The 27,349-nt window shown below is 38.6% G+C and overlaps 2 protein-coding genes across 3 annotated transcripts in view; both read right to left on the bottom strand.

Annotated features, from left to right (window-relative positions):
- Nucleotides 1-3,040, bottom strand: part of IFIH1 (interferon induced with helicase C domain 1) — a gene marked incomplete at its 5' end in the record, with an annotated part of 28,113 nt that extends 25,073 nt beyond the window's left edge. For both annotated transcript variants that reach the window (XM_080346809.1, XM_080346810.1), the window contains 2 exons: nt 376-532; nt 2,591-3,040. In XM_080346809.1, the coding sequence (XP_080202935.1) occupies nt 376-532; nt 2,591-3,040 (607 nt within the window). The remainder of the gene's footprint in view (nt 1-375; nt 533-2,590) is intronic.
- A 7,994-nt stretch (nt 3,041-11,034) lies between these two features.
- Nucleotides 11,035-27,349, bottom strand: part of KCNH7 (potassium voltage-gated channel subfamily H member 7) — a gene marked incomplete at its 5' end in the record, with an annotated part of 220,988 nt that continues 204,673 nt past the window's right edge. The window contains 4 exons of the mRNA XM_080346432.1: nt 11,035-11,650; nt 12,190-12,382; nt 15,682-15,850; nt 20,192-20,440. Of these exons, the coding sequence (XP_080202558.1) occupies nt 11,384-11,650; nt 12,190-12,382; nt 15,682-15,850; nt 20,192-20,440 (878 nt within the window). The 3' untranslated portion in view covers nt 11,035-11,383. The remainder of the gene's footprint in view (nt 11,651-12,189; nt 12,383-15,681; nt 15,851-20,191; nt 20,441-27,349) is intronic.

Genomic DNA, 27,349 nt, shown 5'->3' with positions numbered 1-27,349 from the left:
CCTTGTGTTGAAGGAGAAATCCAGAAAAGGTTTGTTTTGTTAGCTGAAATTAATCTTCCGAATATTTTTATGAAACATTACAAAAACATCACATTGAAAACCAATGGGTTATAGAAGTAAGAATTCAGTTTAATTACAACTACATACATATTATTGTATTTCTGACACGGCTTAATAAGGATTTTTAGGGTTTAAGAATCTATTGAATAAGCTGTTAAATAACTTGATTTTGAAATCCCTGGACGAGTGAAAGTACTAGTGTCAGTGTAACAGCAAAATCAATATGGTAAGAACCCTGCATTGTTTCATAAGTAACAGTACAAAAAATAGATATTAAAACCCCACACGTAAGTACTAGTGAAATAAGATGATAACCTCCTGTATTTCCACTTAAGTCATCTGCAAGGTCTCCATGTCGGGTTTCACGTAGAGCAATCAAAAAAGGAGAGAACCAATCTTTCTTCTGCACTATTCTGCTCAGTAGTTCCCTTGCACCACCTCTTTTCCCATGATTGTCAGTAACAGTTTGGATCTGTTGAAAATAAAAGAAAAAATTAAAAAATCCTGAGACAGACTTTGGAAATGGTTCAGGGAAGTTAACAAGACTGGTACAGGTACAAAATAATTTTCCTCTGTCATCATTAAAACATACTTAAAAATGCTGCCCAGGGAAGTGGTGGAGTCACCATCCCTGGAGGTGTTTAAAAGGCATTCAGATGAGGTTCTTAGGGACATGGTTCAGTGCTAGAGTTGGGCTAGGTTACGGTTGGACTTGATGATCCTGAGGGACTCTTCCAACTGAAATGATTCTATGATTCTATAAAGTGGGCCTGCCACTCATCAGAAGAGACTTACTACAGTTTTGTCCAACCTCAGGTTTATCCCATATGGTTTTGGGTAGGATATACAAATCTTGGGAGACAGGAAATTTAATTGGAGACACTGGCAGTACTGAACAATAGTTATAATACATCACTGTATTATTATTATTATTAATGAATAATAATTGGTCTTCACACTGGTTTATGGAATAACCAGCCTTGATTAAGGAGCAGTGATGTTATACAGCTTACTAGAGCTTAATCTGTAGCATGACCGCATACACAAAAGCGAACATTTGCCTTCTTAAACTCTGGTTTTAACATCTAAATTCTCACTTAAAGATTTCAAGACTGTATAAATGTAGGGGTAGTTACATTTATAAATGTAGGGGTAGTTACATTTATACAGTCCTAAAATTATATTTGGCCCTTTGAAGGCAACTGCAAGGCTGACATGGCCCCTGGTGAAAATGAGTTTGACACCCCTGCTCTGGAAAGTGGCTATTGCCCTCAAGCTTTGGGAAAATGTTCCAAGTCTGTCACAAGCAGAACTTGACACACAGTCACATGAGGAACAAAATGACCATCCCAAAAGCAAGAAAGAGGTGCTTAGTCCTCAAAGACAATCTTCTCAAGGCTCAAGAATCACCCATCCTGATATGCAAGAAAATGGGCAGGCATAGCAGTGGGAAGCCCTGACTGAGATGAACACTTAAGGAAGTGCATGGGAAGTGGAAGCAGGGAGAGGCAAACCAAAAGCAATATAGAAATGCATTAAGAAAGCCTTGGCACAGTTGGAGCTGAAACTGGCAGGACTGTGAAGGGTAATGAGGAGCTCAATGGAAATACCAGCAGCAAAAAGATGACCTGCAGGAACATGTGGAGCCATTAGGAATGGAGCCAATAACCTCCTAAAAAGCCCCTACCTCTGCCTGCTGTTATCATGCTCAGCTCCTCATCCATGGGGTGCAGCTGGCCTTTACTGCTACCTGCCAGTCACTAGACAAAATTATTTATATGACTGTCATTTAACTGAGATGCAAAAGCTCAAAAGGCAAATATGATGAAGCTCTACCCTCAGTTTGGCAGTTTTCCCCCTATTGATATGGCAAGTATTATTCTAATTTCTTCTTCTAACACCGTTTCATACTATCCATTTTTTGGCATTCCAAATAAGTTTCACATCGGTCCAGGCACATCATTCTTAGCCAAACGGAGTAAACACTGGCAAATGTTTTCAGCAAAGGCTAACACTTCTCTTTTTTGTCAAACTGGTATTTCTGCTCAGCTTCACTGCCTAGTATGATACTCCTTAGTGAACCTATGGCAAAAAAAAAGGAAGGTCTTGCTATACTTCAACTCAAGTATTCTCTAGGACTTTACAGGCTATCACTAATCCCTGGTATGGTGCAGGGACCAGAAGACACTTAATGATGTTCTGAGCCTAAAGTCTGTGGCAAAATGGTAAGTAACAGTAAAGCCAGCCATATTCCTTCCACTTAAACAGTGGCTTAGTCTAACCGGCCAGTTCATGGCATTTTCTTTCCCTGGTTCTTAGCTGGCATCCCACCTGCTGGCCTACTGCCAACAGTCTTCACTGGCTTACTTGGAGCACTATTTCTCTTTCCCCCAAGTTTGGGTACTGCCCTTTCATTTTTGCTCTTACAAGGCCATTTCTAGTTGTGGCTTCCCATCTGCCCCACAGTCCTTGGGAGTGGCCAGCGTCTGCGGCACCGTCTGGTGCCTGGCCTGATGGGTGGGCCACTTACCCGATCGAGGTCCTCCTCCTGGAAGATGCCCATCTGCAAGCACTTCTCGGCCACCTGCACGGTCTGCATTTTATCCACCAGCGTGCTGTGGAGCAGCTGCACCAAGTGCACGCAGAGGTCATGGTCGGCCTCCTCGGCTGGCGATGGCAGCTGGCTGAGGCTGGGGTTCACGTAGCAGGCAGCCAGGCTGAAGCCACTGTGCTCCAGCGCCTGCAGGAACTCGTGGAACCAGCCGCACCCACGGGGTCCCCGCTCCACGGCCCGCAGCAGCTCCTCCGCCCCCTCCACCTCGCCCCGCTGCCGGGCGGCCGCCCGCACCTTCTCCCTGTCCTCCGCGCTCAGCGAGGGAAGCCGGTCCAGCACCGGCTCCACCCGGATGAACTGCTTCAGCCGCGGCCTGAAGCAGGAGATCATGTAGAGGAAGCGTTCGTCTCGGGACTCTTCTCCCATCGCTGCGCTGGCGGCGTCCGCGACACCCCTGCTGCCGCTGGAGAACGACGGCGGGCACGGGGGGATGTGCCCGCAAAGGCGGCTGAGGGAGCCCAGCCGCTCAGCACCCGCGGTCTCCGCAGGCCGGTGTGCGGATGTCCGGGTGTCGGGCTCGGTGTGAACGAGGAGCGCGCCCCCCGTCCCGCTCCGCGCCGCCTCAGCTGCCGCCGAGCCTGCCCCGCTTCATCCCGGCCCCGGCGCCGCTTTCGGTTTCACTTGCGAGTTCGGTGTGTGACGGCATCGGCCGGAACGGGCTGCGCCTAGCACCTGGATCCAAGGGCGCGGCTCTGTGTTACTCGTGAATAGTTAAAACGAAACCTTTGACAGGAGTCAAGAGCTTAAAAAAAACAACCTGAAGTGTATATTTCACTTTCCAGCTGATGAGTTTCTGGGGCTGGTCAGTAGCCTCTCGGGGTTTTCTGCACCTGTGGCTTTCCAGGTGTGCAGCGACCCACAAACAGGACACTGTGGAGGTGGTAAGCCCAGGTGATCAGAGAGGTCTGCCTTCATTTGCAGGTTGTGCCTTTTTGCAGAAAACAGACCCACAAAAGGCCGTAATAGAAGTAAAGCTGACTTGTATATTGTAATGGTTTACTTTGGGTATAAAAGAGATTTTTTTTTTTTTTCCAGTTTGAAGAATCCCACATTGTATACAGAGCAGGAGGTTGTAATGCATGTGATAATCTTCCTAGAGTAGCTTATTAGATAGTTTCTGATATTGTTGGGACAGTCTCTTCCTGAGATGCGGTTTCACCCATATGGATGTCACTGAGCTTCAGGAGCATGCTTGGTTTCCATCATGGCGTTTTATGGAAACTCAGTGTGATTCTGAGGTAAGGATTCTGTGATCCTTGACTCAATTTCATATTTTGTAGCAAAATGATAGAGTAAATAGAGAGCACCTTGACTACTGTGTTCTGTTTTGGTCCTGGGCAGTTCAAGAGAGAGACTAAAAAATCGGAGGATCCAGTGAAGGGGCAACACGATGCTTATGGGGTTGGAGAGCTTGGCAAATGTTTGAAGGAACTGGGTCTATTCAGCCTTGAGAAAAAAAACCTCAAGGGAGATCCAGCCACAGTTCTCCAGCTCCTAAAAGTTGGATCCCTCTCCACAGGGGTGCACAGGACAAGAGGCAACTGGAACATGTTCCTTCAGGGGAAATTGTCCTGCTATAAGAAAAAATATTCTCCACTGTAAAAACAATTAGACACTGGAATATATTGCCCAGAGAAGTAGTGGGAGTTTGCTCAATAGAAGTATTCAAGACTTGGCTTGACAGGGCGCTTGCTTAATGGCTTGCTTTTAAAAGGAAGCCAGGTATCTCCAGTGATCCTTTCCCAGCCTAAAATTTCATGTAATTCAAATCATGCCCTCAACTGCTTGTCATGCTGAGACATGCTACAGCATTCTGTTCAGTGGAGCTTCCTTCAGTTGGAGGCTTCTTTTGCAGAGGAACTTGTTTTGTTTTACTTTCATTTCATTGTGTTCTGTCTGCTTATCTCAGGTTTCACTCTCATTGTCATTACCCTTTAATTACAGCATTACCCTTTTATTTATGCAGATTTCCTTCAAAAGATTTCTGAAGAAAGTCGACCGCTTCCCCCCTCCGCCTTTTTTCTTCTGTCTTCAGCACCTTATTTGGGTGGTGCATCAGTCTTTCTCCTAAGGCCTCAGGAGCCTGCAGGAGTTCCTAGGGTGCAGCACGTATAGACAGTTTGTTTGTTCATTTTCCAAGTTTGTATATGTAGCAGTGGCAAATCAGGCCCAGTGCACATATACCGCAACAACCCTTCACAGGTTCTAAGAGCCTGCAGATATTAAAAGGACACTCGTGACTTACAGAGGGGAGGGAAAAAAAAGAATCAATGCTACTCTGTGCTATTCTGTTATTCCGGTTGTCTCCAGGTGGATGATGGCTGAGCTCCTACGGTCCATTGGTGATGCAAATATGCTGACTCTATTGCTCGGGAGAGCTTACACTCCTCATAAACTCATACGACCGAACTCGTCACTGAGTTCCCAGGCGGCGGCTCCAGCAGGGGCGGAGCACACGGCCGGTTCCGCTGCGCACCGCCGGCTCTCCGCCCCGCCGCGTACCCAACATCCTCCCTCCCCGCACGGCCAAAGTCCGCGCGTACAGCTGGTCGGTCAGGCGCAAGGGCTGAAGCACACGCAGTTGGGCGCCGCCCGCCGCTCCAGCGGCCCGGGACGCTGCGGCCGCCCGAGCCACCGCAGCCGAACCGCCCGGGCGGCGCCGCGCGCGCGCCCAACCCCAACGGTCGCTCTGGGCCCGCGCGCCCGGCGGGTGGGCGGGGTTTCTGCGGCCAATAGCAGGGCCGGGGCTGGCGTGGCGTTGCTGGGGTGACTGCGGGGCGGCCCCTGCGGCCCGGCCGCTGCTCCCCGGGAGCTCGCCGGCCCGGGGGTGCCTTTGAAATTGCCTCGCAGTGCTAGAGCCGGCAATTACTGTTGTTACAAAGCTGGCACAGATGGCACCAGCGGCAGAGATGGCTGGCAGGGCTTTGCGTCTTTCAGGGCTACAGATCTGAGGTTTTTCCTGCAGTGTGATGAAGATGCTTTTTTACGTGTGGTCTGCAGGAACCATCTGCAGCTGTGCTGAGGAGAGCACTGGCATCTTGGGACAAAAACCGTTCCGCTTTTTCTGTTTTCCCAGACTTGCTGATCTGTCCAGTTCAGTGCAGTGTTTATTTGCACAAGGCTGCGGGTGTGTGCTCTGTCAGGCCCCTGTCGGTTGCTGTCAGTCGGATGTTCCTCTTGGCTGATTGTGTGCTCGACAAGGTCTGCATTGCTGCACCTGCAAAACTTCACCCATATGACTCTATTTTATTTTTCTTAGTAACTTCAATGCTTGGATTAAACATCCGTTGTTTAAGTTTACTTTGCTGTTATAAGTAAGGACAACTTGTCAGCACAGTAAAATCTATAAGCTGCTCATAAAATAGTAGCTCTCAGATATTTGAAGCCACTTCAAATATATTTATTCCCGTGGTGTTGTGAGTACAATAAATGTCATTAGTTTTTTTTCCTCAGTGATTTTGATATAGAGATCTGTTCAACCTTTGTGGATCCCTGTTAATGGTGTTTGCATTATAGTAACTAAATTCAAGTCAGTCACAAACGAAATGTTCACATACTGTTGCTTATGACTGAAACAAGTGCATTACATTTATTTAAGCATATTTAGATTTCTTGCAATTAAGTTTTCATGGTGATATAAAATACTGAATATATCTACATTGTACAAGTGCTTTTATTTGTACAGTAAACAATTTTCCAGGAGATTTTTTTCTGAAAGTAAAAGGATAACTTCTCTTAACTGCATTATACAAAAAACTGTTATACAAGCAGGATTTGCTACAGCTCATAGTAGTGAAGTATTTATCCAGATTAAGTTTTCAAAACTTTCTTTGTATTTCCAACTTTACAATATCATAAAGCTTCAGTATAGAAAATAATGCATAAAAGGGACAAATGCCTCTTGTGGGAGGCTTTAATTTGGTCCATCCAATTTCCATTCTAAAGAGAATAATCATATTCTGCATTCATTAATAATCAAAGAACTTGCCAAGTGGGCATTAAAAAACCCCCAAGAAGCTAGATGGAGAAAAATGTTTCTTCAATAATAATGGAGTTCTATCTACTGCCCATACACAGAGGTACAGTGAAGAAAAGTAAGCTTGCCAGAGTGATGCCTGCATGCAAGTACAAGCTCTGGGACATTCTCCTTTAGTATCAGTCATAAAACTCAGTGTTGTCTTGATTTTTCACATATGATCTATTCTGTGTATCTTGTTTTTTCTCCCCTTAAGCTATTTGCTGTTTAACTTCTAATATACTCCTTTTCAAGTCTAGAGAAAGAAAAAATATGGGTAGAGGAGATGTAGTATGTAAGTGAGACTGGGACTGCTGTATGATACAGGTATGTATCATTCCTAATAAAACTGAAGGAAATTTTAGCTTCAGAGTAATCACGTTAAAGGACTTTCTGCATGCTTCTTTTATTCCAAGGAAGTAACAAGCTACTTAAAAATTAGTTTTGTGTGTGGACAGCTGTTGAAAGTGTGCTAATGGCTGCATACCAAGTCTGTCCCCAATCTGAATCAATTTTACCATTTACCAGTGTTTTAATTAAATTTTGATGCTAGATTTGAAAGGGAGACCAGGTTCCTTGCTATTTGTGCATGGCTGCTAGATACTACAGATCAACATGTCCTGTGTTTTAGGGGCATATGTTGCGGTGGTAATGAGGTAAAAGGAGAGTAATAGGGAGCACTGAGGTTGCGTTTTTGTCTATGTGCAAAAAAGGAGGGAGGAAAAAACCCCACCCAATTCTGGAAACTTTATTAAATGTGTAATTGCAACCATTTAGAGCAACTGCAAGTAATGGTGTGGGTTTGAATAAAATGTCACAAATTACTCATAGTTTAAAAACAAAATAAAAAACAAACAAACAAAACCCAACCAAAACTGAACCGACAACAAAAAAACCCCACCCCACAAAACCAAAAAACCCCAAACCCACAAACCAGTAGCCTCAGCACACGGACCCTGCTTATTAGACCCATTTAAATTCTCTTTTTACTTGCTCCTGTTTGTGAATACAGGTGCCAGGTTAGTGTTCCCTGCTTTTTTGGTCACTGTAATGCCCTTAGTACGTCATTGTTGACTCCCACTGAATCTGGAAGCTCTATTTGTGGAGAAGTGGAGGGCAGCTAACTCTCTGACTTGAACAGAATTAATCTGTAAATCTGTGCATGTAGATAGACATGCTCATGCAAATGGTGCAAGTTGCTGCACAGCTTAAATATTGGAAAGGTTCACAATCTACTGTTTGCTTTAAACATTGAACTAGAACCATAGCTGGTGAAAGATAATGAACTTCATTAAGAGCTCTGCTGATTTGTACTGTCTCACGTCTCACATTTGGAATCATTGTCCCAATTGCTTTGATACTTCAGCTACATTAGCTGTTGTTGAATTTCCAGGGTACTTCTCTGTATTTACAAGTTATAATTTATATGTATTTTTAGCCACAGGTTTTAAATGTAAATAGCCAAGTGTTCGTAAGCTCAAGCAAGACCAAAACTTAGATTTGAAGAGGGTTTGTGGTTTCTAATTAGATTTCTAATTGCTATCTGAGGAGAGAGGCTATTTTAGCAGAAGTGAGGTGGAGGAGGTGTAGCCATAGCCTCAGTGCAAAACAGCTAAACCCCTGGTGGGGGAACTTTCAGCAAGCTTTTGAGGAAATTGTGATTGGTCTAAATACACTGAGATGAAGGTTCCACAGTCCAGAGTCTGCTTCCTAATCCATCCTGCAGTGTGGCTGGGGCGATTGCCTCGATTGGCCTTGCCACTGCTGCTCCTGCCCCTGAGGCTGAGACAGTGAGCACATTCCCATTGGGAAGGGGAATGGGATTGTCTCAGTGTTATCCATGATCTATTCTCAGCCTTTTTTCCCCCCCTAAGCATTCCCTATTTTTTTTTAATACTCTTGTAATGGCATCTGACTCTCTCTACTAATACCTGTCTGAAAGCCCCTATGGATATGTTACAGCTGTGTATTGTGATGTGTGGGTATGCAACTCTTATGTTACTCTCAGCTTGACTTGGGTAACACAGACCCATTCCTATCAAGTTAGAAACAGACTGAGCTTAAAGGGAACCCTGCCCAGAGAAGCAAACAAACAAACAGAAAAACCACCATCACCAAAACGCACCCCCCCCAACAAAAATGACAAAAAATCCACAAAAATAACAGAGACAACATTTGCTGTTTAGAAAATGATCACGTTTCCAAAACCAATGGTTTGTACCTGTCTTGAGAAGAGAATTTTCTAGAAGAAAATTCTGATCCTGTGCAACCTGATCCAAGGTGAACCTGCTTTAGCAGAAATATGTAGTTGTCACTTACTTCTTCCTCAACACTCCTTCCCCAGTCCACCTGTGTTACTCAGTCTGTTTGCATTCATGTGAAATACCAACTGATTAAACTGGACAAAATATTTTTGTAAAGCAATGCTCATGCATTATATTTTTAAAATTAATTTTACTCTTAATTTATAGCAGACTTTTAAATGTAGCATAACCATAAATACTTTTTTTAGAAAATGTGCTAGCTTTTTTCTTTGTAATAGACATTAATATTAGTTAATAGATTGAGATAGAGCAGAAGTTGTTAATGCTTGTTATTAAAAAAAAAAAACCCAAACAAGAAAAAAACCCAATGAAAAAACCCAAACCAAAAACTACCCTCGCTTCATTATTCAGCACTCCTGTTTCAGTGGAGTATATACAGGCAGAGGTTCTGACTGGACCAAAGGTGCTGCCACCTGGGATCTGATCCCGCAGGGCACCAAGAAGTGCAGACCTCCTGTCGTCATGGCAGAAGTAAGAACAGTCAGCACGTTGTAGCATTTGGACCTTCTAACAATCAAGAGTAGCACAAGGCAGGAGGAAAAATGATCTTGGGTGGGAAGGGTTGGTTTCTCTTTTCACTGATGGAGGTATTCAGTTTATTAATCTTTGTGCAAAGGTAAAGCAGAGCCTTGCTCAGTAGCTCAACATGCACGCTAATTTTAAATGAGAGAAGATTCAGCTCCTTTGGGTTTATCTACTGGCTGTGTATGACTAGAAGTGTTATGTAGCATTCTGACCCCAATGTATAATATGTGTGTCTATTAATGTAAGAGTTGACCCCTATAGCATTGGCTCTATAGCATTGGTTTACAACAGAGGGTTTAATTTGGCTTTAGTTAAAATTTCACTGCTCCCTCACTAACTGGGTTACATGCTTTTCTGAAACCAGTTCTCTTCCTAGAGGAATTTCTCATTAAAGCTTTAAGATTAGAAAATCATGTGAACATTTAAAAATATTTAAAAACAGTAATAAAAAAGTCAGTTTCTTCTAAAATAAACACAACATTTGAAGCAGAATAATATTTTAATAAAATTAAATCTAAGTATTCACAAAGCATTATGCAGATACAGTACATACTGTATTTAAAGCCTACAGACCTTAATTTATTTTATTCTAATGTAGTCAGCTTTGGACACAAGCTAAGCTTACTCATTTTGTAATAAGAAAGTTTACAATTGTTCCTGAAAGTGGTTTTACATATATACATATATATATATCTATATCTATACTCCTACATATAAGTGTAGGTATATACACACACTTGTGTGTATATAAGTATATACACACATATGTACACACATATGTACATATATAAAATACACACATGCACACATACAGGAATGTGTGTGTAGTGTGTGTCCACATACATATGTACCCTATCTAGGATTGTGGTAGAGAGGCCAGTCATAAAAAACAGACAACTGCAAACAATCACCCTAATAATTATAAACCAAAAATGTATAAAGTATTTTGTAATTAACCAGATTGTTAATAATTTATATTGAACAAAAGGAACACAGTCTTCTCTATCATTTAGAAATTAGATTTATTGCGTTTTATTATGTTTGAGTGACAGATGAAGAGGACCTGTCTGCTCATGGCAGCTAATTTCTATGATGCATTCTCTTTTATTTTTTTTTTTCTTTTCTTTTTTTTTTTTTTAATGCACTGGAAGCAAATTATTTCATTAATGCAGTTTTGTGGATGCAAGATACTTTCCAGCATGTGGCAGAGTTTTCCTGTCTCTTAAAATACTGCCTTTCTTCAACTGGTTTGGAAGGAGGCTGGTTTCTCTGTCCTAATTGTTTCAAACTCAGAAGACCTGGTTACCTTATTCTTTCTCTAGATTCAGAATCTCTCTGATTTATTGTAAAAAGCTCACTACAAGAAAGATAAATTAATTTTCACAAGTGAGCTAGAAGTAGTTTTTGCTTGAATTTTAGCTTGGTCAGGTAGGAGTTTTTTCTATTGAATTACTGTTATTGGTTGCCTATTTGCTCTGAAGACATACCCATGATAAAATACTATTTCCATGACAGCAGCAAATGGTAATCTCCATGCAACGTAAACTGTAATTTCAGAACATGCATGTTATTTAAAAAAAATAGAAATATAAGGTGCCTTGAGAATGCTGGCAGTTTTACATTGGGAACATACAGTTAATGTGTATATATATATTTACATCAGATCTGCTCAACTTTACCTTACAAGCTTCAGATTTAGGAAAATATACAGTACTTTTGCATATAATGTTATATTCCTTGTAGCCCCTGAGTCAAGTATAGAGGATTTAAATAAAAAAAAAAAAAAAAGGAAAAACAGCCATTAAAAGCACTTACATTTTTATGTGAAGTAATAGTATAAAAGTATTATTTCCCAGGAAGACCAGGATCGGAAACATGCCTATGAAGACTCAAGATTCCTACAGTGCTTAGTGAAGATTCTGGCAAGGAAGGGTGCCTGACTGGCTGGAGATAAGTTTTACAATGCTGTGGGGGATGCTCTACAGACTGGTCGTGTTCTTGATCTAAAAAAGAAGCCAGGTTGTCTTCTGAGGCTGTGTTAAGATGCACTCCACTTGAGAGGGATTCTTTGGATTTAAGTCTCCCTTTACCAAGGTCTGGAAATTCAGGACACTGGAAAGGAAGAGAAGAAACAAGATGGTATTAATTAAATCAGACTCTTCCAGGCTCTTGTTCTGCTCAAAATTAGCATGTTCAATGGTTGCTGGAAAACCTTGTTTAAAAATTAAGCAGTATACTGAAATATTTTTGCATGGTATTGCATTTGATTTAATATAATTGAATGCAATTCTGTTGATTAATTGTAGAAGCCTGGATATCTTGTCCCCTTCTCGTACTTGCTCATGTGACATCAAGATACAGACCTGCAGAAACTGTTTGTGTTTTGCAGCTGTGTCTGGTATTTGTCATTTTTGCTAACTTTTGTGAAGAGCATGATAATAAAGTGAATCAGTCTGACTGTAAGATCATTGCATTGATCTCTACAATCCTCACAGAAAATTTGCCCTCTGAAACTGTGGAGGTGCTAAGTCAAAATAATAATATCTTATTCTCTAAACTAGTGAACAAGCATCTAGATCGATATACACTTCTTCTATCATAAGCTAAAAAGGTTAGCGAACGTATTTTGATCTTATTGGACATGTACACACCTGAGATGAAGGACTGAAAGTTCTGTCTGTTTTAATTGACGCTGCAGGCTGAAGCTTTTGTATCACCCGGACTGCTGGCTGCTGGTACTCTGCACTTGCAGTCACCATGCTGTAGGCGGGTGGGATAAGCGTTGACTGCCTTTGCAGGAGCTGCAGGATGGTTTGGATATCAGCAGTCATTTGGGATTCAAGCCTAGAGAAATAACATCAGTTAACTCATTGTCAGGAATAGGTATATTTTAACCTACTGATAACAGATGCATTAAAGAGAGACCTGCAGCTTATTAATAAAGCCAACTACTGCTTGTTATGACAATAACCATGTCTTAAATAGGAAAGAACAGAAGAGGGAGTACTGCGCCCTTCCAAAGCTTGTTGGCTCTCCCTTTCCTTTGCAGAACGTACCTGTGTGCCTGTCTCTGATCTGTTTGCTGCATTCAGAATGAGTTCAATACTGTCCCTTATGTTTGCAACAAAAAGTAACATGGGGCACCAGGTTTTTGGTTGAAATTAACTGGAAAAAATGTACTGTCTTCATTGTAACTAAATTAATTTGTGCTGGCTGAGGATGGGGCACTCTTTCTGATGCATCTGACGATTAATTCTGACATTCTCAATGCCAATACAATGCACTGAAATAGGCAGAAAATCACATTTGTGTTTTTCCATAGTTAGACAATGAAAGATGTGTTCAAGATCGTTAAAAAAAACTAACAGCCCAAGCCTTCTTACTGTGAAAATTTATGCAGACTTATTCAGGCCTCAGAATTAATGTCAACATTTTTGATGTTCAAATTTAGTAGCTTATTTCTCTTTTTTTTCTCTTTTCATAAGTTTGTATATGACTTCAGAAACACTTGAGCTGCTTATGTTGTTCATACTAAGAATTCCGTAATACTGAAATGATTTTTGAATGGTCTTGCCAAGATCTGTGACAAACTCAGCAGTAGGTAATGCCTGTAGTGCCTCCCAAGCTGCTGGAAGGCTATGGAACGTGCTATGACAGACTGTAATATGGGTAGGCAGCCTTCTGTATTGCAACTCATCTCCTGACAGAGTAAACAAATCTTTTTCAGCAGCCTTTAATGTTGTGAATGTTACCACTTGGGCTCCCTACAGCAGCAGAATTGATCCTATGCTGACAGATTTTTGCTTTCACCAGGTGCTTCACTGTTTGATATTATTTTTTATCATGTTGGAGTTGTCCATTGCTCATGTTATTTGTTTATAAAAGCATCTATGAAATTAATCTGAAAGGTATGCCAAAGGATATTTAAGATGCTTGTTTCTTCCTTTATCAGGAGAAGCTGGTTTTGTCACATCAGTTCTCATAAAGAAAGGCCCAGACTGAGAGGTAACAGTCAATCATGCCCTACTCACCCTCTTGTTCAGCTCCCTTGGGTTCTTTGCCACTTGCAAGTGTGCCGATCTTACACAAGCAAGATGCTGAAGCCACGGGGGAAAAATACCGCAGCAGCAGCAGCATCATGCCACCATCCAGAGAGCTTCCATCTGCTAAACCTGGGCCTTAACATATCAGTGAATATAAGGTATTTAGCACTGGAGGACTTGCATCAATTACTGTCTTTGGCTTTGAATTAACTTTAAAATTGCTCCCTTCTTTTTGTCAGTACTTGATGGGAGTTTCCTGGTACTTCAAATCAAAGAGTAACTCTGGTAGTCTTTATTCATCATCATTGAACGTATATCTTCTCCATTCTCCAAAATTGTCATGTCACCCAAGAATGAACAATTAGGAGAACCTTAGATGCCTGGCCCACAGCATCCATGAAATTCCAGTTATTTAAAGAGGTGAAAGAGAGAAAGCTCTAGGGACGTATTCCTCCTACAATGGTTTTCCAGCGTTCTATATTGATTTATTAATTTGAGTGTTATGCCAAGCCTCTAGCTTGGCATAGAAAAGGTCAGAAAGAACTGACTCTGCTTTTTAGTCCAGCAGGTCAGATCTGACATAAGCAGGGTAGAATATTGTCTTCTACATTCATAGAAGACCCATCAAGGCCCAAAATTCTGAAAGCATGAAAAGCTTTAAAAACATGAGAAGAATTAAAGAATAAAATTATTTAATAAAACCCATACCAATTTAAATCTTACTTTATCAGCAATAGTGATGTTTTCTCACTTAAAAATACTGAGAACTTGCATAAGAATTTGATAAAACTATGGGTAAATTTGAGATATAACTTCAGTTTCAAGAACTTAAGATTTCAGGAGAAGAAATATAACTGAAAGACTACTCACTGTGGATTTGGAACACGCAGCTGCTTAGTTATGTGACATTTACAGTTACTTAGATTACTCAACTTCAGTGCAATTAGAAATTATGGCAATTTAGGCTTCCATGTAAAAAATTTCTTTTGCTGTACTATATAGTATTCAGAAATGAAAAATATTATGTTTTGGTTGGTTTATGGTAGATGAAGGCAGTAATATGGCTTTAAACTGATTGCTAAAATGTACAGCACAGAATGCCAGTGAAGAGCTACTAAAGTATAATTAGGGCTGAGTGCGTGTCATAGCATTTGTCATGGAAAAATATTGAAATTAGTGGAATTGCAGAGTGAAAATCATAAAAAAGCCACAGACCTGAACTTAGGGCAATTTAAAATTAAGTGAAATTACATGGTAAATTATAGTGTAGGATGGATGAAAATTCAGTAACCATATTTTTAAGATGCTATAAACCATGCTGCCTAGCTGCCAGCAGAGTAGTATATCAGAAAGCAAAAGAGAGAAGGAAGACACATGTTATTAAGCAAAGGTAATAATAGATTCCGACAAAGAAGGCATCTGTTTTCTGTTGGAACAGATATAAGTATTTTGCCTTTGCATACTACCATGTATTATTATAATTACAGTTGCAAAATAAGTCAATGCATCAAAAAGGGAATTTGTCTTTTTAAACAAGGCAACTGTTTTACTTTGGGTCTCCAGGAAAGAAAATGTACTTCAGACACTGAAGATACTGAAAACTGTCATTTTGTGGACGTGTAAATATCTAGGAGTTACTGCTAATGGACCAGCATTCTGGGTGAGGTGAGATTTAAATTTAACAAGTTGGGATGAGCCACCACAGTTTCTTTGTTAAAAAGTTGGTGTCCTAAACAGTCAATTGAGGAGAAAGGCTCTTCCGCAAGGCAATTCAGAGTAGCTAATGTAGGTACCTACAGGTAAGTGACATGAATATTCTCACAATGAATTAAAAATGATGTACTCAGCATTCCCAGAGTAGGTTTTTCCAAGAATCTGGAAGACTGAATTTAGGTGATATTTAGGCTCCTCAGAATACATATAGACAAGAAAGCAATATTCCCATCAGGCATATTTGTGTACTTTTGAGCTTCTGACGATCTGAATGCTTTTGTAAACTTCTTGTGCAAATTCATTCCTCCTGTAGTGTCATTAATATCAGTTGCACCATGTACTCTTTCATGCATATATTTTTTTTGATCATATCTCTCTTTTTTTTACCTGTTGAGTTGTTCTTGAAGTAAATCTAATCGATTCTCCACTTCCCCATATATAAAGTCACTTTCAGTTTCACAGATGCCCCATGTAACATGGGGTAATGCTGACTGAGTTGGGGAGTCCTGGTACTCCTGGATGTTCTCCTGCTCCCAGTCTCTTTTATCAGCAATATCTGATGAAAAACAAACCATATAAAAATATAGCTTCATATACATGCTGTTAGAGAGGGCTTGGTACTCCTCAAGCATACGACTTACAAGTGTTTCTCAGAACCTTGAAAGTCAAATGGCTATGCTGGCACATTGCCTGATCAACTCTGTTTGTGACAGTTCATTTTGTTTAGTAACTTGTGAATCCTAAAAGAATGAAATATGCAGCATAGCTGGGTCAGTCAGAGGTCACTTTAATAGTAAATGAAGCTTTGTGGTAATTTTTTTTTCTTTTTTCATTTTTAAATTTTTTCCTCTTTGAACTACAGGTAAAATTCTGGATTAAGTTAGAGAAAATAAATTTATTTCAAGCTAAAAAGGGCCCAGTTGCATAATTAGGATCTTACTTCAGAGTTTCAGTTAGCTTACAGTATTTAGTTCCCCTTCTCATCCATACATATTGTATATACAATTTATAAAGAATATAAAAACATACTTTTTGTATGAGTCACATTTATTTGTTTATCTCTGTCTCTTTGTAAAAAAATGATGATGACTACTCCAGGCCCCATCCAGTACCTGCGGTGGCTGAATTCTATCCCTCTTGTTCCTCCCAGTTCTTGGATCTCTGTGATTAAACACTGCACCATATCACCCAGACTGAACTCAGGGGCAGTTCTTCTTTTTGCTTGGATCTATGGTTTAAGCTATTTTTCCTTCCTCTTTCAATTTGCTTAATTTACACCTCTGTGCATTTGTTAATTATGTTCCTGGCTCTAGGTTGTTTCTTCCGTTCACCAAGCTGGTGGAAGGTTACAAATAATTTATCATGGGATTTATTAGTTGCACATATCAGTATCTGATATAGAATGAAGATCTTTCTGTGAGCTTTTCAGAGGCTCTAGGTGACATATTTAGGGTGAAGTACTTTTTTTACATATACCCCCACCTGCGTCGAGCCTTTATTACTTTGAGTGAATCTGTTGTCACGCAGTTAAAAATGGCTCAGTACCACTCAGATTCTCCTCTGCTGTGATAAAAAGGCTGTTAAAACTTTAACATCTGTTCAGTACGACTCCCATTAGGGTTGTATTTGTAATTATTTAACTACATGAATTTACAGAATGTATAAAAAGTTCTCACTGCGCTCAGGCTGCAGCTTCAAAATACAGCTGGACAGAATGGTTGACTGCTTATAAGGCATCAGCCTCTCAGGTATGAGCAGTTGGATTTGAATCCCCCCTGAATTGTTTGCTCAGAGCTTCTCCTAACATGTCTTTTGGCTCTGCATGTTGATAACTCAGCATAGGTTACATTCATTTCACACCTGTGAAATTTTTCTAAGCAACTATAGCTGCAAGAGCAATGTTTCAAAGAGAAAAAAAACCCAAAACAGTGTGGGTGACATGTGAGTGGTTTGTCCAAGTCTGTTATCTAATCCTTTTCAAACATATCTTTAAGCAGTGTTGCTCTAAGTAAAGAAAAAATAATAATAGAAAAAAAAGAAAACTTCCTGCTCATGTTTAGTATTTCAAGCATATTTACCCAGGAAGGGGAGCTCTCACTATGTGACTCCAAGTGGAGGAGAGTTGTTTCTCTTTTTTATCAAAGAAAGGCGCTTCCTGCATTACCTGATCTTTGGTTAGCAGGTGGGAGAAGGTTTCCTGGAGCTGTAGAGAGGTTTGAATTTCATATGACATGACCTGTAACTGATTTTATGCACTGAACAGAAGGAAAGGGAAGGAGATTTCATCTTGGCTACACAGAAACCTATTCAGCATCTCATCCACTTAAACCAACAGGACAGGAAAACAGTGTCAGAGAAGCATGTAATTTGGCTTTAGCAGGCACACATGGCACAGTTAGAAAGGTCTCAGCAAAGTGAAGGGAACAGACTATGAAAAAATCAGGGGTAGAATTTTAAACTATGGATGTGGGTGCAGTGGATATTGTAAATCCAGTGAACTTGATTTTACACAGTCAATTTCAAGAGTAGAAACTAAAAATATGGGCCATATATTTCACTGCTTTGTAACATCCTTTAAAAAAATAGATGTTGGTTATTTTACACAATTAATCATTTAATAAAATAATGTATTTTTCAATGTTGTGGATTATCCCAGGAAAATCAAAGATGCTTTTGTATTTGTGGACTATATATAGTCTACATATAGTAGACTTTTGTATTTGTAGACTATATGTATTTGTAGACTGTTATAATGAACGTTTAATTTGTGGCAAAGGAAATTAATTGCCATTCAAATTATAAAATAAATTCATACACTATAAGCAAGTTAATAAATACACTATAAGATGAGGTATTGTACTGTTCTAAGAATCTTTATGGGTACTTTCACATACACGAGTAACCCAAGAAAAACCCAACAGCAGTTAAAAGTTTATAAGCAGCTATGGTCTTCCAGGGCTTGAAGAATCCTAGACTGAGAACTAAATGAATAAATGTGTAACTTGGTTCACTTGAACAATTCAAGAGTCAATCCAAATAATGACAAAGTCAAAACAGAGAATACCATTTACCCACAATATATAGATTGCCAGCTAGAGGAAAATTATCAGGTCTTCTCAAAAGAGCCAGATATTTTAACATTGAGATGCATTTTGAGATTATGAGAGAAGTTTATGCAGTTTCAGCCCACATTATCCAATACATTATTAATAGTTTTTCCATTCATCAAGAGTAATGACCAAAGCTTAAAACAACTAAAGATAATTAAATATGTATCAGCCACAGTGGTAATGAATTGCAATAGCTTTTACAAGTGCATTTGTATTCAAGATTTATAAGGTACCATAATATATGTGGATTATAAACACACATAAATACAAGCAGAGTTTATTTCAAAATTTCATTATGTTTGTAACTACTTTTATGGTAAGTTATAATCAATCTCTAATTAATAACAGGAGTAAGAATTTAGTTTAGGACATATATTAAAGCTGGTCTTATTTTATTGACCTTGAAGTTTTCATGAAAGTTGCAAGAAAGGTAATGAGCTTTTATACACATTACCAGAAGTGCTAGATTACAAAGCAGAAAAAATAATGTGGTCTTAATCAAAATATATAACCTTCAGACATGCTAAATTTAGCTCAAAATCTGCTACAGGTTGCCTTGGAAAATGTTGCTATAGCTGCAAGGACACATTTCTGGCTAGTGGTAGGGGAAAGGTAAGCTTTCAAATTGCAGTATGTATGCAACAAGTTTATGTGGTGCAGATGTATACAGCCCTAACCTGGGGAGACCAGGCTTCACATATTCGTACCTTGGAAATGTAAAAATTGCATTGTTTGGCCTGATTAATCTTCAGGTTCATTTAAAATTATGCTGTAAATCCTAAAGTTTACTGAATAGTGGTTAAATGGTTAAATTGCCTCAATGGAAAAAAACTGCTGGGGAAAACAGCATTAAACCGTAAATACGTAATTCTTCCCTTCAGACTGAAAGAATTACAAATGAACATTTAGCAATATTTAAATTGTATATTAATCCAGGGCTTTTCGTCGATTTCCCTTCCTATCACTGAAAAAAAAAAAAACCTACATTAGATGTGACTTTAATTATGTGATCTTTATGTAAAATAAAGTTTATGTAAACTTTATGTAAAAACTTTATGTAAAATTAACTTTATGTAAAATTAAGTAAGATTGCTAAACAGTTCTGATCATTTTTCATACACAAAAGGTCAAATCTTTGTTGTATTTTACTCATGGAAGTCAGGATTTGGTGTGTGTGATGTAGTGGCATTTCTTTTAACCAACATGTGGAGCAAAATGAGATAGCATTTTTTCAAGCTGTTAGGATTTTTTTTTCACTTATATTTAGTTGTACCATGCCAATGAAGAGTAGGAAACTAGTTACCTGAAAATGTTCTTTTTTCTTTGTCCACGTGCAACCATTACTAGGTTTATCTAGCTCTTATTATCTGGGATTTTTTTACTGTCACCCAACCCTGGCATATCAAACACCCTTTGAGGGATTCTTTACTGCTTTTGATGCAGTTTTCATCCATCGACGTTCAATGAAATCCAATACCAGCTGACAGTTTTAAAGAGTTGGTTTAAATGACTTTCCTAAGGCAGTTCAGTTAGAATATGATTTATTAACAAAGCCTGGAATAGTCTTTTGGTGCTTCTGTAATCCAGTCCCATAGCCAGTGTACTAAACTACATTAGTCCTTGTGAGAAATAATAACTTTTGATCTGAAATATTTTTTCTTGCTAACCTTTCAGGAATCACAATATTAAATATTAGGCAAAGAATTAATAGAACCATTCCGATTTTTATTTTTTTATAATTAGACTAAAAAGATGTCTACTCAAACTTTACAAAATAGCTAGATTACCTTTGCAAGGACTGCTTTTCTCTATTAGAACTTCTTCTGTGGCATGAACCATTTCTTCAAAGTCGACCTCTGTGGTTTTCTCTGTTACAAGTGGGTAATCAGCTATCCCAGAGAACAGGGGCTTTTGCTCATCTTCAGTGGAGGACACAAAAGACGATGACCCGCTTTTTTTCTCCTCGAAGTGTTTCTTAATAGATTGGTAGTATGTGGTGGTGTCCCCTGAGGGTTCAGGATCACTCTGATCATTCTCTTTGAAATAATCTGTTAAATACAAATAATTGTGTACAATAATATGCAGTTCATGAAACTGTATTCTAGTTTATTCTGGTTTGAGGATGGAGATGATAATTATATCAGTTAGGAAGTTCACTGCCTATTAGAATAAATTAAAGTCTTTTTCGATACCTCTATCAGAGAAGATTTGTATTTCTTTTGAAGTCCTAGAAGACATTTGCATGTACGTAGTAAGTACTCATAGTCCCTAAACCATAACTCATTATGCAAAAAGTTGCTTATATCAAAACAGCAAAGGTTTTGTCCAACACAGTCCTCCTGTTTACTCTGTGTTTTTTTTTTGTTGTTGTTGTTGTTTTTTTTTTTTTCTGGATGAGATTTGAGAAAGCCTTATATTCCATAGTTAAAAAAACCCCCAATTTATTATTTAATTATCTCTTCCAATTTCTCACATTCTTGTACATTTCTCACAGCCTTGACAGGTTAACAGTCATGGATGTTGGACTCCGTATCAGAACTACCCATTTATGTTTTGCCCACATAAAGAACATCTTTGCTGGTTATTTTTTTTTCCAGAAAAGATAAATGTATTAATCAACCACTCAACCTTAAAATGTCTGGGCACGCATAAACAGAGGGAATATTCTCCATGCTCATTACTGTGAAACCTATGTTTGGGATTGATAGGGTAGATAGGAAGCATATTGATACAAAAAAGAAGGAAGTTCCTTGCCTGTCTTTGTGGGATGCTCTCAAAACAACTTTCCAAAGTAGCCCAAATTCATTAGCCTTTAGAATGAATTCAAATTCTCTGAACATTCAGTCTTTTGAAAAAGTACACAACATGCTGTGATGTATATGGTAGCAGAATACCAATCAAGCTGAGAATGAATCTTTCGTTAAACACATTCGAGGCCTGTAGTGAGGAACAGCAGACTCAGACCTCTTAAGAAGTGGCTAATAAAACTAGATTTAAAGCAGATGCCTTTAAAAACACATTGTAAAAATTAAATAGGATTTAAACCTAAGAATGATCATTCATTAATATAGAGAACTCCTGATCTCTTTTCAGCATAAACTTGAAGCTAATTTCCAATTTAATATTTGGTCTTACCTATTTTTAACTGAAATGTCAAGATAATTCCAATTCTGCTATTTATTTAAAACACATTTTAGCAGGGTAGTCTCAACAACATATAAATACTGTAACTGGTTTGCATTAACTTCCTGGGGAGACAGCATGATTTCCCATCTGCTTTGTGCTAATTACTAATCAACACAGCTCTGGAATGTCTGTAGTCTTTACAGCCCACAGCAGTGGTTAACACAACATTTAGTATATTCCCTAGGTTTCTTCTCTGTTTTCTGGTCACTATAAGGAAATGAAACTGTGGCCTCATCTAATCCTCTTTATCTGCAAATAAAGAGAATGCAATATCTGTACAGAGCACGCGGCAGGAGTCCAGGCATCTGGGAGCAGTGAGGACAGGTAATGGCCAACAAAATAAAACCATCACTAAAGCAGACCTCCTGTAACTGTATCCTCTAGAATCTCCAAGGGCAGTTAATACAGCCCTGGACTGAAGTGACTTTATTTGGCTCCTGTTACCAGGATTACCTGCTGTAAGTGATGTGGGTGATACTCTGATACTGTGAAGGCATCAACACAAACACAAATGGCCTGGCAATGTGAAGCTCTTGGGGAATGCTCAGAGTGGAGAGTCAAGTGCCATGTTCTCTGCAATCTCTTCTCCAAAATAGTACAAAAGCAAAAGAAAGCTTAATAAGAAAATTCTGATGTAGATGTAGATGTCTCGCATGGCTTTTATTGTGGGAATATATGGTGAAATACATACAGTCACACTACAGTAAATTGCCTTAATTACTTACTGCTCGACTGACTTCAACCTGTGAAAAAGATGTTCTAATGAAAGCTTGAAATTGCCATTTTTTAGGGTAATTTTTTATGTTCATGGGATTTTGTGCACTAATGGTAGCTGTAATGAGCACCCTGTGGAATACAAATCAATCAGTGGACTAATTTTAAGAGGAAGTCATTGAGGCTCTAATGAAAAAGTTGTACAGCAGATGAAGTATAGCAAGCTGTCTTATCTGTCATATTCATAGAATACTAAAATATCTAGAAACAATAAGCCAGGTTCTGCTAACAATTACACTGCTGTAAAATCACAGCAATTCAGTCAATATCCCTGCATTTAGTCTCCATCTATGTCAGAGTGACAGAACATATTGTTTTCCTAATACTATCTGGGTAAAATGAACTCACTAGCATTAGAAGAAAGTGGAGATCTGTTGAATGTGAGGTATTGCCTACGGAAATCAGGAAAGGTTTGCTCATCAGCTGATCTTTTTCAAAGTACGCATCTTTGGCTTTACTGCTGTTGCTTTATCTGCTAGCCATCTGGTTACCTTCAGAGAGTCAAAAGTTGTTTTCCTTTTAAAAGACTCTTATTTAATGCTAAACATTCTTCTGCCTGGAGAATAATTCTGTGATACTCTGCATCTAGAGTAGGAATTAAAATGGGAACTGCATTTTTTATTTGGCTCTTTGGGACCTGATCATGGTGCAAGCTCTGTATCCTGTGCCTTTGTAGCTCAGTAAAAATAAATTACAAACAATATCTATGTAGTGCTTCATTCAGAGTGTGAATTTTTCCAATATCTCCTTCCTTTTGTAAGGAAAAGCAGTCATTGGTTTGGAATGAATTTTCCAGAAAAGAAGAGTTTCCATCTGTGAATGTGTATGTATGGATAAGTTCATTTTCTGTTACACAGACTCAAGGTTTCAAGAAGTTACTCTTCTCCTTTCTCTTCTGTTTCCCAAATGCATGTAATAATTAAAAAAAACCCCTCATCATCATGTTTCCTCCTTCCTTTTCCAGTTAGACAAGTCTTACTTTCTGATTCTGGTTGCTAGAAACCATGTTTTGCCGAAGATGAGTATTTCTACTTTACCAAACATGTACAAGCATCATTTAAGTCTTTCTGGGACTTGTTTTAGACTGTTATGTCTTTTGGGTGCCTTCCAAGTTTAGAGGCAATGTCCTCTGACATTTGCTGTCTGCAAATTCCAAAATCTTCTAGTAATTATCAGAAGGTTTGTGTCCTGCTTTTCGCACTTTCACTGGCAAAGGAAGGGAAGAAATGGAGTTGTCATGAGGGCAATAAAGTATAGCTATGACATAGACTCACAGAAATACTGGCATAAAATCCAGCTTGGTGAGATGGTTACAAGACATCAAAGAAGTTTCTTTTGTGTGCCACAGTCAGCCTGTAGTATTGAAGATTTGCTTTATTCAGATAGTGGCAGTCTGCATGATCTGGACATTTTTCTCTTAACATATTAGTTTGCTGTAAACAATATTGGTGAAAGTATAATTAACATATTATATGTGGAGCAGCTTTGTTTAATATCACTGTAGTTTTGTTAATTGGAATTTGTCATACTTAATCAGGCTAGCATAGTGCTCCAGAAGGTGGCAAATATTTACTCCCTTTTTCAGCCACCGAATAAAAGTCCTATAATATGCCTAGACAAATTCAATTTTGTGCAGGAAGTGAGGTGAATGACTTCCTCACCCTCAGAGAAAGCATTTTATATCCCAAACCACAAATGTATCATTAACATGATCTGCATAACTATAAATCTGTTCAGTGGACATGACATCTCCCCTTTCCTTTGAAAAAACCTACCATATTATTTTATGCAACACCAAGTATGTTCCTCGGAAAGGAGAAACGCGCACTGTGCCTTGGAAGGAGGGATGCTTGATTGCTCACAAGGTCTGCAGATCCTCAGATTCCCAGCAAGTACTTTGGTTCAACTGTTATTAGCGCTTTCTTATGTATTATTCACAAATATTCCTGTGGTGGTCAATCTGTCTTTCCTACACATGAACAAAATATTTGCCAGTCATCTTGACTATTTTTTAATCTGTTATTTAATCTAAAAATGTCAGTTACCTTGTCAGAGAGCAGAAAAATGCCTTATCTGCCCCACCCATGCACCATGGGCAGCAAATATTTGAAAGTCAGTGACCAAGGATTTCAGATAGTATGTTAAATACAATACCATAAACAGGATTGAAAAAGTGTAAAATCTCAAAGACATCAAAAAATCAGAAGTTGTTGATGCATAGTTTGAACACTGATGTTTAAACCACGCTGATGTTTTCTAACATAGATGGGAAGTAGCATAAAAGCAGACAGGGAAAATGGTAATACCAATTTCTGAAATCACTGCTCTTCACTTAGTGGTGTAAGAACAATATAATGGATACATAATATTTATGTAATATCAAAAATTACTGGTACTGTGGAGCATGACCTATATATAATGAGGGGTGCTTCCAAAGAAGTCTACTCAATTTGTATGCAGGCTAAACTACTCTCTTGAATGCCATTCAGGATTATTAAACTGCTAATTAAAATGCTCCTATTTGTTTTTCCTTGCTGGTTGCTTCATAGTTGAATGTGACTGGTTTGGAGCACATTGCTAAATATAACTGAGCACCTTCTGACAGAATAGGTAATGGAAGAATATCAAAAAGGAGGAAGCTGATTGCCCATGAACATGAAAATGAAAAACAACTCAGCTCCTGGTCATTCAGTATGTAACTGTTGCTATGGTGAAGATATAGCTTTTTGCCATATTTTTCATATATCTAAGAAAAAAAGAAAAAAGTTAAAGTAATAAAGTAACATATTATAACAATGAAATCCATGGGCAAAGTGTCTGACATTTTTGTACCTGTTGCCACCCTTTCTTTTAATTGGGTCTTTTGGACTGGGTGTCTGAACCCAAACTGCAAGTAATATTTTTACTTGAAAATTATGTTCATACAGGAGCATCCAATGACAGACTTTTAAATTCACAAGTTGTATTACATGCTTAATTTTAGGGAATTTAGATTCTTCAGAGAGAAAACTCTACTGATTTGCAAACAGTCTTATGGGAAACAGTAGGAACTTCAGTGGATTTATTTTCCACTGGGAGAAAGACATGATCCCCACAGTCTTTATAAATGCATGACAAACAATAGAAAAAATTCTGGACTTCATTTTGTATGCAACATTTCAAAGGTGAGCTACTTCACCTTTGCTACCAGAAAATTTCTATGAAAACTGATTTTGGTTTTGTCTATAGAGATATTTAACCCTTCTCAAACATCAGAAAGTACTGTAAATTACCCTGAATTAACTTAAACATACATCTCAAATTTTAGTGCTTGAGCTCCCATTTCTCAGAATCAATTTGGCCTACCCTCAGCCTCAGAGTCCTAATGCTGCATTTCATGAACGTCTGGATGTTTGTGAAAACCAGCCTCAACTCATGTCCTGACAAGGAACATGTACCAGGAAAGCCCATTCCAGAAGATGAACAACTTGAACAAAGCACTCTACCATTTTTCAGCTGAAGAGAAATTTGTCCGTTGTCAGGACAGTCTTCTATTGCCGTCATGATCATCTCAGGTCATGACTGGTGATCGGGGAAACTGAGAAGTGCTGCCTTCATAAACATATTTGAGTGCCTGCTGAAAGCATAGCTTGCTCCAACATCTGCACATTACCAATACATCCCTGAGGACAAAATAGTACAGAAAAAAAGCAAAAAAAATTTAAGGAAAGTTCAATCATGAATTCCTTATAACTAATAACTTGAAGAGATAAGAAAGCATAAATTAGTATCTCTAGACTTTTTCTTGCTCCTTGGTGAAATGTCATTGATGATTATAGCACTGTTCAAGTTAACAGAATGTCTAGAAAAATTACCTACTTTTTGAATGGGTTTTAATGCATTAAAGTTTAGTGTGCATGAAAAAAAAGACAAGTAGCTTGAAAGCTGTGAAACTTGTCTACTGGATAGGCTGAGAAGTTAATTTCTAATATTTTCCAAATTATTTCAACTGAAAAAATTGAAGTTGGTATGGTCAGGAGAAGCAGTTGGTCCTAAATCTCTGAAAACAAACCGTACTGTTGAAATCTGCAGTGCAATTTGTATAGCAAGGGTCTCTGAACAGGAAAACTATTTATATATCACATACAATATAGGAATAATGCTTAGTACAGTGAGACAACATAAAAGCTGCTTTTCACATACAGTTTATTTTCTTTTGTAAATCTAAATAATCACATAGTATTTTGATGGTTAGTTGCACTAGAATTCACTTTTAAAAGTGGAAAGTTACATTTGCAGCTTTTTAGTTACAATTAGAAGTAGTAAAGCACACAGTGCCTACTCAGTGATAAAGACATTTCTTTCACATTTGAGAACCACAGGATTATAAATTTTAGAAATAAAAAAGAGCAAAGTAATGAACCCTGAAGTTATCACATATTCATTAGTAATTCAATTTAGCAACAGTGCCAGATTTTTATGACAAGACAAGGACTGGCTACATTAGTACAATTTTTCCTTCTGTGAACATCATATACAGTTATGTCCTTCTACAGCATCATATCCAGCTAAACTTAGGTGAAATAAAGAAGAAGTGAAAATAAATTATTTTCATCAGAGATTTTTTGGCTTAAGAATAATATTTTGAAACAGATACGGTTCTATCAAAGCTTGGCAATTTTCAGAACATGGCAGAGACAAGAGTTTTTAAAGATGCACACACATTTCTTCAGGCATTTCTTAAGTTGGTAGAAAGAATTTATCTGAAGTTCCACCAGGCACAAGGGTTTGTGTATCTATATGTCCTTGTTCAGCATCTTGGTACAGTAGATATCTGTAGACCTGTCAGACCTCTAAATCTAAAACAATGCCAAAGACTCACAATGGCCCCGGAAATGTGGGGTTAGGAAATCCTTGTATTCTCTAGCACATGTTTGTTTTCCTCCCTCTTCCTCACTTCCACTCATTATATTTCCCTTCAAATTTCCCATCTATCTTTAGGATCC

The sequence above is a fragment of the Nesoenas mayeri genome (assembly GCF_963082525.1).
Source record: "Nesoenas mayeri genome assembly, chromosome: 6".
Taxonomy (NCBI): Eukaryota; Metazoa; Chordata; class Aves; order Columbiformes; family Columbidae; genus Nesoenas; species Nesoenas mayeri.
Note: the sequence above shows the minus strand (reverse complement) of the source record. Positions and strands in the feature narration are given on the sequence as shown.